Genomic DNA, 14,041 nt, shown 5'->3' with positions numbered 1-14,041 from the left:
TATACATATATACATATATACATATACATATACATATATACATATACATATATACATATATACATATGTTGTAGTAGGGCGTCTGCAGGGCTTCCAGCTGAACTTTGCTACTTCTGTATCGTTGGGGGAGCGTTTCTGCTCTGCACAAATTTTTGGGGTTTTCAAGAAAAAACGTTTGTTCGCTTGCAGGCTATTTTTTCTTCTCTATTTTCAGAGTACATTACAATGTATTAGTGTAAGTGAGGTGAATTTCGTGTTCCCTGTACTGGTTCCGGAGTTACATGGCGGTTGGATGGCGACTGCCGGATACACTTCTTGTGTGAACACACTTCTTGTGTGAACATGCCGCCCACCTTGCAGTATTGCAAAAAGAAAAAGGGAGAGGGAAGTGGCTCTGTTCCTACTGGTGAGCGCAGGAGCCGGACAGTATCCATCCGAAGACCGTGTTTTGGGCCAGTGGTGCGCCGCCATGGCTCGGCAGGACGCCTTGGAGAATTAAATCTGGATAGATGTCCGAGCCCAAAACCAGATTGGAGATTTCCGGCTGGAACCAGCGATCGTCTGCCAATCGAACGTTGTTGAAAGGCTCGTTCAGTTTCTCGCTGACGAGCTTCGTTGGAGTTCGATACCGGAGATTTGGCATCACCTGCAGGATGACCTCTCGGTGGAAGCTAGAGGTCCTGGAACTGATAATGGCCGAGCAAGCGTTGTCTTTACCGACGCGGGTGACGGATAGCCCGGAGGCCTTTGCTAAGGATGCGTCGATAAGACTTACCGGACAGCACGGATCTAAAAGTGCCCGAGTGTCGAGGGTCGCCTTGCCGTTTTCAAGCCGGATGAGTGCTCTCGGGAGCACGGTTGTCCTTTTGTGTTCCATTAAAGTAGACAAGGAGATGGAACCAGCGGATGAAGGCGGCGCGGAGCGTCGCTCTTGGGCGCTTCTTGGAAATGAAGCAAGGGGTGATGGTCGCCCTGGCACTTGCGGCACTTGATCTACGGCACAGGACTCCCCGGAATGTTGGTGAGCCAGGCAGTTTGGGCAGTATTTGTTGACCAGAACTGCTCGGAGTCTCTTCTCTGGAGACAGCCGCACTTTCGCAGCGCGTGGACTCCTCGACATACTCGGCATCGGAGCGATTCCGTTGCCGGTCAGCTCTTGGATCGGCCTTGTTGTTGGCGTGGAGACATCGTGCTGTTACGTGAAGAAGGTTGAAAAAATACATAATAGACATTACTGATGCGGCTTTATACGGATGGTCCGCAGACCAATGGATCTAGAAAGGAGACTAGATTCTATCGGGAGCAGGATCAGCTTAGAGATCGGTCTCTTGGAGACACCTCGGGCTGTTAACACGTCGACCACTCGGACTCTTTGGTCGTCGCCAGGATAGGTCGTTTGGATTCGACCAAGACGCCAGTCATTAACTGGAAGATTATCTTCTTTAATACTGACTAGATTGTCCCGTTGTAAGTCTCGCGTTGGAGTTTGCCATTTGTTTCTTTTGTGTAACTCTAAAAGATACTCATGTTTCCAACGGAGACAGAACTGTTTGTCCAAAGCCTTCAAGCGCTGCCAGCGGTTGATGTAGGACGCGGCGTTTTCCTTGATCTCTGGCTCTGTTGCGGAAAGTAGAGAACCCCCGACTAGAAAATGACCGGGAGTCAGAGCTAGGAGATCAGTAGGATCTTCCGACATTGGAGATATCGGTCTTGAATTCAGGCATGCTTCAACTTTGGATAGGAGCGTGGAAAGCTCTTCGAAGGTGTATTTGGAGGTCGATGTAGACTTATAAAATAAATTTTTGAAACTCTTTACACCTGCCTCCCACAGGCCACCCATATGCGGTGCACTAGGAGGGTTGAAGTGCCACGACATTTTATGGAGACTGTAAGTGGCCTGGAGTTGAGTCTTAAGCGCTTCTACAAAATCGCGGGAGAGGACTTTGGCCGCTCCGACGAAGGTTTTGCCGTTGTCGGAATGCATTTGACTTGGGCACCCTCGTCGTGCCACAAATCTCGCAAATGCCGCTAGGAATTTTTCTGTGGTCAGGTCAGATGTAGCTTCTAGGTGGATGGCTTTGGTGCTGAAGAACACAAAGACGCACGACGACCTGTGTAATTTTTCACATCGAAGGGGCCTGCAAAATCGACTCCTGTGTGAGTGAACGGCCGAGAGAATGTGACTCTCTCCACAGGCAAGTCGCCCATGAGCTGCGTTTGCAATTTCTTTTTTCGAATGACGCAGATTTTGCAGGAATGGATTGTAGATTTGACCAACACCTTCAGCTTTGGAATCCAGTACTGTGATCGTATTAAACGCATCATGAGCTGGTTGCCTCCATGCAATGATATAAGATTGTTGAAAGCAGTCAGAAGACGCGAATATGCACATGTGTATGGTGTATGCTAACACTCGCAGGGCTCGATCGAACTTGGAGAAGCGCTCGAGGAAAGAAAATGAGGGAGCCGTGTTTGCGAGGTTTACTTTAATCGTACGTTGCTCTATTGTCGTATCTGGGAGGGGATCTGAAGGAATGGGCCATTGGTTCTGAGGTAGGCGTAACCATTCTGGCCCGTGCCACCACAGCTCATTGTTGATTAACACTTGTGGTGGGGGGGAGGACAAGAGATTGTTTTGTTGTGCTGAAAATGTACATGTAAGAATATCTATTCTGAAAATAGCAAATAAGAATAATTTGAAAACCTTAAATCTAAGTAACCGTGTGACAATTTTGTAAGATGCAGAGAAACGAGATTCTAAGTCTTCGTGTCAATCAGTTACACGAAAAATTAACAGATTTGCAATTGTGTACTCCAGGACGCAAAGCTGAACTGCAAGCAAGACTATTTGAACATTTTGGCATGGAAATAGAAGAAGAGGGTTCAGGTGATGATACGTCGGTTAATACAGCACCTATTGATGCAGAGTCCTGAAAGAGCTAGGTCGTGGTTAACACTGAAAGATGTTTATGGTAGCGTGTATAAATTTGATGGGTCGAGCTCGAAAAATATTGAACAGTGGGTGAGTGACTTAGAAGAATGCGCTATAACAGTACAGTGGAGCGAATTACAGTTATTTATCTATGCCAAACAGTTGCTTGAGGGTGCCGCTAAATCATTTATTCGTAGTCAGCGGGGTATTAATAACTGGGAAGCGCTAAAGAACGCATTGAAATATGAATTTGAGGTAAGATTGTCATAGACGTTTGGGAAAGCGACGGCAGAAAAAGGGCGAGACATTGTTAGAATTTTTATATGATTTGATGGAAATCTATCGATCTCGAGGATGAGAGTTTGATTGACTATTTTATAGAAGGCATACCGGATTCTAAAACTAACAAATCGCTATTGTATCAAGCAACTGTAATTGAGAAGCTGCAAGGTGCGTCAATTTTCACTACATTAGATTTGGCAAATGGATTTTTCCATGTTGAAACAGGCTCGCAAAAATACACATATTTGTGACACAAAATTGGCAGTATGAATTTTTATACGTGCCTTTCGGAATTTCAAACTCTCCAGCTGTGTTCACTAGATTTATAATGGCAGTTATGCGAGAATTAATCCAAAATAATATTGCGGTCGTTTATATGGACGACGTCATAATTCCGAGCAGCAATGTTGAAGAGGGCCTGGTGAAGCTCAAAAGAGTGTTGCAAGCTGCAGGAAAGAATGGTCTACGCATAAATTGGTCGAAGTGTCAACTGTTGCAAGGGCAAGTTAGCTTCTTAGGGTATATAGTGCAAATGGGCACTATAACTCCGAGCAAGGAAAAGGCCTAGGCTATTGCAAATTTTCCGATACCCCGGGATAAAAAGGATATTCAGCGATTTTTGGGGCTGACATCCTATTTTCGTAGGTTTGTAGAGGGGTACGCAGTAATTGCAAAACAGTTGTGCGACATTTTGCGAAAGGAGGCAATGTTTGAATTTAAAGACTTGTAGCATGTCGCATTTGAACAATTGAAAGCAGTTTTGACCAGTGGACCTGCATTTAAATTGTATAGTCCTAGGTTACAAACGGAAATTCACACGGATGCTTGCAAGTTTGGTTTTGGTGGAGTCTTGTTGCAGAAAGACCCAGAATACTGGTTGTTTCATCCTGTTCAGTATATGAACCGTAAGACAAATGCAGCTGAAGAAATCCATACGAATTAGAAGTTCTTGCCGTCATGTCTGCTCTAATAAAATGGCGTGTGTACGTATTAGGCATAAAGTTTAAAATCATAACCGATTGCAATGCGTTTCCAATGACGATGAGGAAAAAAGAAGTGCCTTTGCGTGTAGCCAGATGGGTAATGTACTTGCAAGACTTCGACTATGAAATTGAGCATCGATCGGGTTCCAAAATGCGTCATGTTGACGCCTTGAGCCGTGTTTCCTGCTATGTGTTGACCGATAGCTTGGTACATCGCTTAAGAGAAGCACAGTTAGGGGATGAATGGACAAAGATAATTCGCCAAATTGTTGAGGAAAAGGGGAATGAAGATTTCTACATTGAAAACAAAATCTTGTATAAAGACCTGAATCGGGAGTTAATTGTTGTGCCGTGTCAAATGGAAACGGAAATCATTCGTATTACACACAAGCAGGGTCATTTTTCCGCTAATAAGACTCAGGATCTCATGGAGATAAACTATTTTATACCAAAACCAAAGGAGAAGGTGGCCCGAACTGTAGATAGTTGCAAAGAATGCATTATTATGAATGCTAAAACTGCGAAAAAGGAAGGATTTCTGACCCCGATAGATAAGGGAGACAGACCATTGTGTACTTATCATATCGATCACGTAGGGCCAATGTAGCTAACCAGCAAACGTTATAACCACATTCTAGTGGTGGTAGATGGGTTCTCCAAATTTGTGTGGTTGTACCCCACCCGCAGCACTGGTGTTGATGAAGTTTTAAGCTGCTTAGAAAGGCAATCCGTCCTGTTTTTAAATCCAGAGCGAATTGTTTCTGATTAATTCACATCTTTTTAAAGACTATTGCAAAAAACAAAGCATAGCGCATCTGCTTATAGCTACCGGAGTACCGCGAGGAAATGGTCAGGTGGAGCGAATGCATAAAATAGTCGTGCCAATGCTTTCTAAGTTAAGCTATGATAGTCCTGGCAGTTGGCATAAACATTTGGGAAGAGTTCAGCAAGTGATCAACCGGACTGCACCCAGGAGCACAAAAGTATCCCCTTTCAAGAAAGTTTTATCTACGAGTTGGAAGTCGAACGAAGGGTAACGCGTGAGCAGGCGCGGGAAAATATCCAAAAGTTGCAAGATGAAAACAGAAGGCAATTTGATCTAAAAAAATAGTAAAAAGGATATTCAGTACAAAATAAACGATTTAGTAGCTATAAAGCGCACTCAGTATGGAACGGGATTAAAATAAAAGGGAAAATTTTTGGGGCCATATAAGGTGGTGGACGTTAAGAATCATGGTAGATATGAAGATGAGAAACTAGGCAGTGGAGAAGGACCGTGTAAGACGACAACAGTTTCAGAGTATATGAAGTTGTGAGATTCCTTCGGGTCGAAGGCCGTGTCAGGAGGGCATCTTATAATATAAAATATATTTGTAAAAGTTAATCACTTTGAAAGAAATTATAATAAGAAACTGTGTAATTCTATAGTAATAAAGAATCTACAGAAATACATACATATATATAATTAAGTTTTACGCGTTCAGTTAATGTAAAAAAATATATTTCAATTTATTGAAGGTTACTTATGTTGAGTACAATCCGCTTTGGTTACCGAATCTGAACTAATTTATCTAACCATTGCCGTCGCTTAGCAAACTTCGCTCGACTCATAATTGAGTGAAGTTTGAGCTGCGTCAGCAATTATGCGTGGGATAATGCTATGGTGAGAACATTGATAGTGGCGTAATTTTAGGGTGAATTGTTTATGTCTACCAAAGGTGGACAGTTTGATCTTGCCCAATGTCAATGCTATCACCAGGCTCTTTTGTTTACAAGAATTGGAAATGTTTATACTTGTGCTTATGAGCTAAGTTATATTATAGGGTGGGTGCGACTATGGATATGTCACTCCCCCAACCATTAGAAAAGAACCTGTCCTCAGGTGTTTAAGTTTGGGTATAGTACATTTTTTTCTTTTACAATTGGTGTATCTTCTACTATTGTAGGTATTTCTTCTGTTTTTGGTTTGTTATATTTTATAATTAATTTGTTAGGTATGCCTTTAAACTTATATGTTAAATACAGTGTTAAACTTATTAATATGATTACAAATATGGTTATTGTAACTATCTGGAATACATTGTTAAATTTTGTGTGTTCATTTATAATTTGTTTCGTTTGTACAAACGAAAGTGGTTCTAATTTTATAACATCATTGCTTACGTAAATGTTTTGAGTATAATCTAACATTTTGTTTGAAATTGAAATTTCATTAATTTGCAGGGAACAATTAAAGATTTTTATTATATTGTTTCCTTCTATTGTTATTTCGTTATTTATACAGTTATGGTTTAATATAGTTTCTGGTAAATTCCAAGTTAAAATTATATTTGGTTCAACATAGTTGATTTGAAAATTTTGTAAAGTTTTAGTATAACTACATTCTGATGTTATTTGGTTTAAAATTCCTGTCAAACATTCATTATTGATTAATTTTTTTGTTTCTTTGCTATAAACTTTTTTGTCTTGGGTAAAACTTTTTTCGTGAGCTATTTCTGACAAAATCTTATTATTATCATCCGGGTATGGAATTATTTTGAATACCGGGCTTTTTATTATTTCTCGAGGAATATGGGATAATATCAGAATTTCGTTTGTATCTGATTTAAAGTGGAAGTTTTTTTATTCAACAATTTCTCAGAGTTAACATGCAACACATAGTCATGTTTTAGTAATTTCGGGTTAAAAATGCCTAGTCTTGTGAGCTGCATACCCATCTCAATGTCTTCTATATATTCTGTAAAGTGTTGTAAGTTAAATATAAGGATATCTAATTTCTTTCCTTTTTGTTTCTCTTGATCTAGTTCATTCATAATTTCTATTCCTTTGTTTATAGCTTCTATTATGTGATTTAATTCGTTAACCTGAACGCTGTTTTCTGCTAAGCTGCTTATTTTTTGTTCAATTTCTGTCTTGTCTTCTTGATCTAATGTTCCAAATAAGTATTTATATACTGTTCCTACTATGTTAACTAAACGTCTTTTGCTGCGTTTGGCTATTTTTAAGCCGTTTATTTCTCTGTTTAGTTTTTCTACTAGGTATTCGATTTGTATTAGGTTATTAAATTCTTTACATTGTTCAATTAAGTTGTTAAAAGTTTCTTCGGTTTTTGTTATGTTAACCGTTAAACAGTGGAATTCATAATCTGTCGGAATGTCTATGGTTCCTGTTTTAAAAATGAGATAGAAATTATAATAAGAAACTTTGTAATTCTAAAGTAATAAAGAATCTACAGAAATACATACATATATATATATATATACTTATATACATATATACATATATACATATACATATATACATATATACATACATACATATATACATATATACATATACATATATACATATATACATATATACATATATACATATACATATATACATATGTTGTAGTAGGGCGTCTGCAGGGCTTCCAGCTGAACTTTGCTACTTCTGTATCGTTGGGGGAGCGTTTCTGCTCTGCACAAATTTTTGGGGTTTTCAAGAAAAAACGTTTGTTCGCTTGCAGGCTATTTTTTCTTCTCTATTTTCAGAGTACATTACAATGTATTAGTGTAAGTGAGGTGAATTTCGTGTTCCCTGTACTGGTTCCGGAGTTACATGGCGGTTGGATGGCGACTGCCGGATACACTTCTTGTGTGAACACACTTCTTGTGTGAACATGCCGCCCACCTTGCAGTATTGCAAAAAGAAAAAGGGAGAGGGAAGTGGCTCTGTTCCTACTGGTGAGCGCAGGAGCCGGACAGTATCCATCCGAAGACCGTGTTTTGGGCCAGTGGTGCGCCGCCATGGCTCGGCAGGACGCCTTGGAGAATTAAATCTGGATAGATGTCCGAGCCCAAAACCAGATTGGAGATTTCCGGCTGGAACCAGCGATCGTCTGCCAATCGAACGTTGTTGAAAGGCTCGTTCAGTTTCTCGCTGACGAGCTTCGTTGGAGTTCGATACCGGAGATTTGGCATCACCTGCAGGATGACCTCTCGGTGGAAGCCTCTCCTGGAACTGATAATGGCCGAGCAAGCGTTGTCTTTACCGACGCGGGTGACGGATAGCCCGGAGGCCTTTGCTAAGGATGCGTCGATAAGACTTACCGGACAGCACGGATCTAAAAGTGCCCGAGTGTCGAGGGTCGCCTTGCCGTTTTCAAGCCGGATGAGTGCTCTCGGGAGCACGGTTGTCCTTTTGTGTTCCATTAAAGTAGACAAGGAGATGGAACCAGCGGATGAAGGCGGCGCGGAGCGTCGCTCTTGGGCGCTTCTTGGAAATGAAGCAAGGGGTGATGGTCGCCCTGGCACTTGCGGCACTTGATCTACGGCACAGGACTCCCCGGAATGTTGGTGAGCCAGGCAGTTTGGGCAGTATTTGTTGACCAGAACTGCTCGGAGTCTCTTCTCTGGAGACAGCCGCACTTTCGCAGCGCGTGGACTCCTCGACATACTCGGCATCGGAGCGATTCCGTTGCCGGTCAGCTCTTGGATCGGCCTTGTTGTTGGCGTGGAGACATCGTGCTGTTACGTGAAGAAGGTTGAAAAAATACATAATAGACATTACTGATGCGGCTTTATACGGATGGTCCGCAGACCAATGGATCTAGAAAGGAGACTAGATTCTATCGGGAGCAGGATCAGCTTAGAGATCGGTCTCTTGGAGACACCTCGGGCTGTTAACACGTCGACCACTCGGACTCTTTGGTCGTCGCCAGGATAGGTCGTTTGGATTCGACCAAGACGCCAGTCATTAACTGGAAGATTATCTTCTTTAATACTGACTAGATTGTCCCGTTGTAAGTCTCGCGTTGGAGTTTGCCATTTGTTTCTTTTGTGTAACTCTAAAAGATACTCATGTTTCCAACGGAGACAGAACTGTTTGTCCAAAGCCTTCAAGCGCTGCCAGCGGTTGATGTAGGACGCGGCGTTTTCCTTGATCTCTGGCTCTGTTGCGGAAAGTAAAGAACCCCCGACTAGAAAATGACCGGGAGTCAGAGCTAGGAGATCAGTAGGATCTTCCGACATTGGAGATATCGGTCTTGAATTCAGGCATGCTTCAACTTTGGATAGGAGCGTGGAAAGCTCTTCGAAGGTGTATTTGGAGGTCGATGTAGACTTATAAAATAAATTTTTGAAACTCTTTACACCTGCCTCCCACAGGCCACCCATATGCGGTGCACTAGGAGGGTTGAAGTGCCACGACATTTTATGGAGACTGTAAGTGGCCTGGAGTTGAGTCTTAAGCGCTTCTACAAAATCGCGGGAGAGGACTTTGGCCGCTCCGACGAAGGTTTTGCCGTTGTCGGAATGCATTTGACTTGGGCACCCTCGTCGTGCCACAAATCTCGCAAATGCCGCTAGGAATTTTTCTGTGGTCAGGTCAGATGTAGCTTCTAGGTGGATGGCTTTGGTGCTGAAGAACACAAAGACGCACACGTAGCCTTTTGTAATAAGACAGGCTCGACCTGTGTAATTTTTCACATCGAAGGGGCCTGCAAAATCGACTCCTGTGTGAGTGAACGGCGAGAGAATGTGACTCTCTCCACAGGTAAGTAGCCCATGAGCTGCGTTTGCAGTTTCTTTTTTTAGATGACGCAGATTTTGCAGGAATGGATTGTGGATTTGACCAACACCTTCAGCTTTGGAATCCAGTTCTGTGATCGTATTAAACGCATCATGAGCTGGTTGCCTCCATGCAAGGATATAAGATGGGTGAAAGCAGTCAGAAGACGCGAATATGCACATGTGTATGGTGTATGCTAACACTCGCAGGGCTCGATCGAACTTGGAGAAGCGCTCGAGGAAAGAAAATGAGGGAGCCGTGTTTGCGAGGTTTACTTTAATCGTACGTTGCTCTATTGTCGTATCTGGGAGGGGATCTGAAGGAATGGGCCATTGGTTCTGAGGTAGGCGTAACCATTCTGGCCCGTGCCACCCCAGCTCATTGTTGATTAACACTTGTGGTGGGGCACCTCTGCTCGCTAGGTCCGCTGGATTGTACTCGGATCGTACATGGGACCATTTATTGGAGTTGGTGGCCTTAGTAATTTTTGCGACTCTGTTTGCTACAAAGGTAGTCCAGGCGCATGGTGGCTTATGAAGCAAAGCTAGCATAATTGTGGAATCTATCCAATAGAACCAGTCGCCGCCAGCGGAAGGTAGCTGGGGACTGAGTGCAGCGGATAACTCTTACAGAAGTGCTGCTCCGCACAGCTCTAGTCGTTGCAAGGATACCGTCTTGACCGGAGCGCTGTTAGGAGATGTACTGAGATGCGATCTTGTATCTTATGCACGCTGCAAAGCGGCACAAAACCCGTGGTATTGAATAGTCCCCTGTGGGCGGAATTCGACCCATCTAGGGATGCGAATAGCACTAAGGCCCGGATACTCTTGCAGAAATTAATTCCACTTACTGAGAAGACTCTCAGGTAGCGGATCGTCCCAGCCCAGTTCTTGGAGCCAGATCTCCTGCATGAATATTTTTGCCTGAATAATGACTGGACCCAGCCAACCTGCTGGATCGAACAGTTTGGTCATCTGTGAAAGGACTTCACGTTTGGAGACGGACTGTTTGGTTGTTAGCTCGGATGGAGCGAAAAAGAACTCATCGGTGTCAGCTTTCCATCTGATCCCGAGAGTCTTTGCCGAACAGGCTTCTTTGATCTCTAAGAAGTCGGCGCGAAGCAAGTGGTCCTTGGGAATCGCTCTTAGCAAGTCCTTTTCATTGGATGTCCATTTTCGCAAGGGGAACCCGGCAGATTCAAGGGCTTTGCGGAGTTCTGCAATTGCTTGATCTGCCGTTGATTTGGAATTGGGTCCCGCTAGTACATCGTCGACATACATATTGTTTGCGATAATGTGACTTGCTAGGGGATAGAGCGAACGAACGTCACTGATGTAGTACCCGGATGGCTAAAAAGGGAACACAGTTAACTCCAAACGTGACTGTGCCGAGTTCGAAGTCACGAAGTTCGTTGTCCTTTGTTCGAAACAGAATCCTCTGATAGGGCGTGTGTTTGGGATGCACAAGTATCTGCCGATACATTTTCGTGATATCGGCGTTGAAGACATATCGGAAGAAGCGCCATCTTAGAATTTGAATGGTTAAGTCGAATTGCAGAACGGGCCCTGCATGATTCACATCGTTCAGACTTTTACCATTCGATGACGGGTGGGTGGCATTAAATACAACGCGGAGCTTGGTCGTGGTGCTGTCAGGCTTGTGAACAGCATGGTGTGGTAGATAAAAGTTATCCGAACCATTGCTTGGAGGGACTTGTCGAATGTGACCTAAGTCCAGATATTCCTGGATCACCGCATCGTACTGCTCCTTAAGGGGGGCATTTTTTGCCAGACGATTCTCATTTCGTAGAAATTGAGCTAGTGCGATGGACCTTGAATGGCCTAAGTGGATGTGATCGGAATTCTTTAATGGTAGTGTGACCAAGTATCTTCCGTTTTTATCCCTTTTAGTGGTTTTTTGGAAAGTGCGCTCACAAAACAGGTCGGATTCCTTTTCCAGCTTTACTGGAATATCCTCCACCTCCCAAAATTTTGTGAGCAGTTTATCCAAGCTCGCATTGGATTCAGCGAGACTTGAGTCGAAAAGGATGCGACAGATCTGGCACTGGTCTTAGAAACGGGGCCTGTAAGGATCCAGCCGAAAATCGTTTCTTGACCAAGGAGAGTGCCACATATTTTGTGATGGGAACCACCTAACAATATGGATGGGAGGATATCGGCGCCGAGAAGCACGTTTATCTGTGAGCTTCTATAGAAAGAGGGATCGGCCAAGTGTAATTTTGGAAGTTCTTCCAAAGCGGTTTGGGGGATGGTGTAGGAGGGCAAATTGCCTGCTAGCTTTGGAAGAACATAAGCCGAGGTTTCAATATGAACCCTGGGCTTTATCGGAGAGACAATATTAAAATGGCAAAGTTTTTGAGGTTGAGCTGAAATAGCTTGATTCAAACCGGAGACCTGTGCGTCGACGGGTTGATAAGGAAGTTTAACCCTTTTGAACAATCGCTCTGAAATAAAGGTCGCTTCAGACCCAGAGTCGATTAATGCCCGAGCTGTATACTTTGTGCCCAAATGACACACTTGGATGACAGCCGTGCCGAGGAAAACACCATGTGAGTTTGCGGAAAAGTAGTTTTGTACGGTAGCTTGGGTTGAAGTCGAAGTGGACTGTATAGACGAAGGAGGGTTCAAAACTATTGGTGTTGTGGAAGCTGAGGTCACCTGGGGTCTGTCACGGTGGAGCAGCGTGTTGTGACGTCCCTTGCACGTGAAACAACTATGTGCGCTGGTGCAGTCTTTCAACTGGTGCAGTCTGGCGAAGCAGTTTAAGCATAACTTTTGTTGCTTAATGACGGAAACTCTCTCGGGTACGGACATTTGTAGAAAACGTGGGCATAGACGCACGGAATGGTTTTCCTTCTGACACAATTTGCAGTGTTGTGACTTTGTAGTCACTGTTGCTTCGAAAGTTCTCAGGTGGTTGGACTCTTTTCTTGTGGGCTTGGACTGGGGTGGCGTATGTGCGGTAGGTCGTACATCCTCTATCGCCTCCAAGGTGCGATATCGGTCGATCAGAAATGAATTCATCTCGGACCATTGAGGTATCTCTGCCTTATCGTGGAGTGATTGTTCCCATAACGACATCGTGAGCTTAGGCAATTTAGAGGAGCACAAGAAAATAAGCAGACAATCCCAATTTTCCGTGCTCACCCTGAACAAGTCGAGAGCCGTTAAACATCCCTGGATTGTGCCCTGAAGCTCTTTAAGGGCGGCTCCAGACTCTTGTGTTGCTGAGGGGAGATTGAAAAGAATTTTCAGTTGACTATTGACTAATAGTCGCTTATTCTCAAATCTCTCCGTCAGGCTCGCCCACTGAAAGCTGACTGAAAGCCGTCATTCGTGAGCGGGGACTTGGAGACAATTGCCCTAGCTTCGCCGCTGGTTCTGGAATTTAGATGGAACAATTTTTCCACCGGCGTCAATCTTGGATTGTTAATATAAACCGCTGTAAACAAGTCTCGGAAAGTAGGCCAGCGTAGGTAATCTCCACTGAAAACTTCAGTGTCGCATGGCGGGAGACTGCAACCCCTGGACATGATGAAGTTGGAGGCGGTTTGCTCAGCTTGTCTATTTAAAGCCGTGGCTCTTTCTATTTTTTCACTTAGTTCAGCCGCACAACGCTCGTAAACGGAGTACGAGTAATCATGTTTGGCTTGCGTAGCCACCAGGTCACTGCTGCTGCAAGCGCCTTGGTTGAGAGCTTTGGAACATAAAGTCTTAATCTGATCTCGTCGGACTTGGAGAGTGAACAGTGACACGTCACTGTCCGCTGCGTCATTGATCTTCACTTCAAACTGGCCTAGTCGGTCAGTTATAGAAACAAAGTCGTTCAGTGCCATTTCGCTTGACTTCTGCATTTTTTGCGTAGTTGAACGGGTAATTTTTGGGATAATATCTCTTGTTGGAACCGGACTCACAGTCTTGCGGACGGTTGTGCTGGAACTCTCGACCTTGAGTTTCCCGAAAACTGCACTAGATGAGGTTAAAGGTCGCTTTGACTCCTTAACGGACGGTGCTGTGTGTCGTTTGTGGCTGTTTTGATCACCACCGATTGGCATACTAGGCTCTTCACAGAGCCAGAAATTGTAATAACCAGGTGAAATGTGATCAAATACAAATAATTTGAATCAGCCGAGCGAAAACGGACTAAGAAATGGCACAGGAACAATGGAATCGAGATATCAGAAAAAAATGGAATGACCGAAATGGCGTTCACTATTGAGTCCAACGAAATCGGAAAGTTTTGTTAAATTAATTATTTTACCAATAATTTA

General features: G+C 43.7%; 1 protein-coding gene across 1 annotated transcript in view; it reads right to left on the bottom strand.

Moving 5' to 3' along the window:
• Window positions 1-13,825, bottom strand: part of LOC115768126 (dynein beta chain, ciliary) — a 294,885-nt gene extending 281,060 nt beyond the window's left edge. The window contains exon 1 of the mRNA XM_030712620.1: window positions 13,685-13,825. Coding sequence (XP_030568480.1) covers window positions 13,685-13,825 — 141 coding nt within the window. The remainder of the gene's footprint in view (window positions 1-13,684) is intronic.
• Window positions 13,826-14,041: the final 216 nt, after the last annotated feature.

The sequence above is a fragment of the Drosophila novamexicana genome, unplaced genomic scaffold (assembly GCF_003285875.2).
Source record: "Drosophila novamexicana strain 15010-1031.04,08,12 unplaced genomic scaffold, DnovRS2.1 tig00001689-arrow-arrow-pilon, whole genome shotgun sequence".
Lineage (NCBI taxonomy): Eukaryota > Metazoa > Arthropoda > Insecta > Diptera > Drosophilidae > Drosophila > Drosophila novamexicana.
Note: the sequence above shows the minus strand (reverse complement) of the source record. Positions and strands in the feature narration are given on the sequence as shown.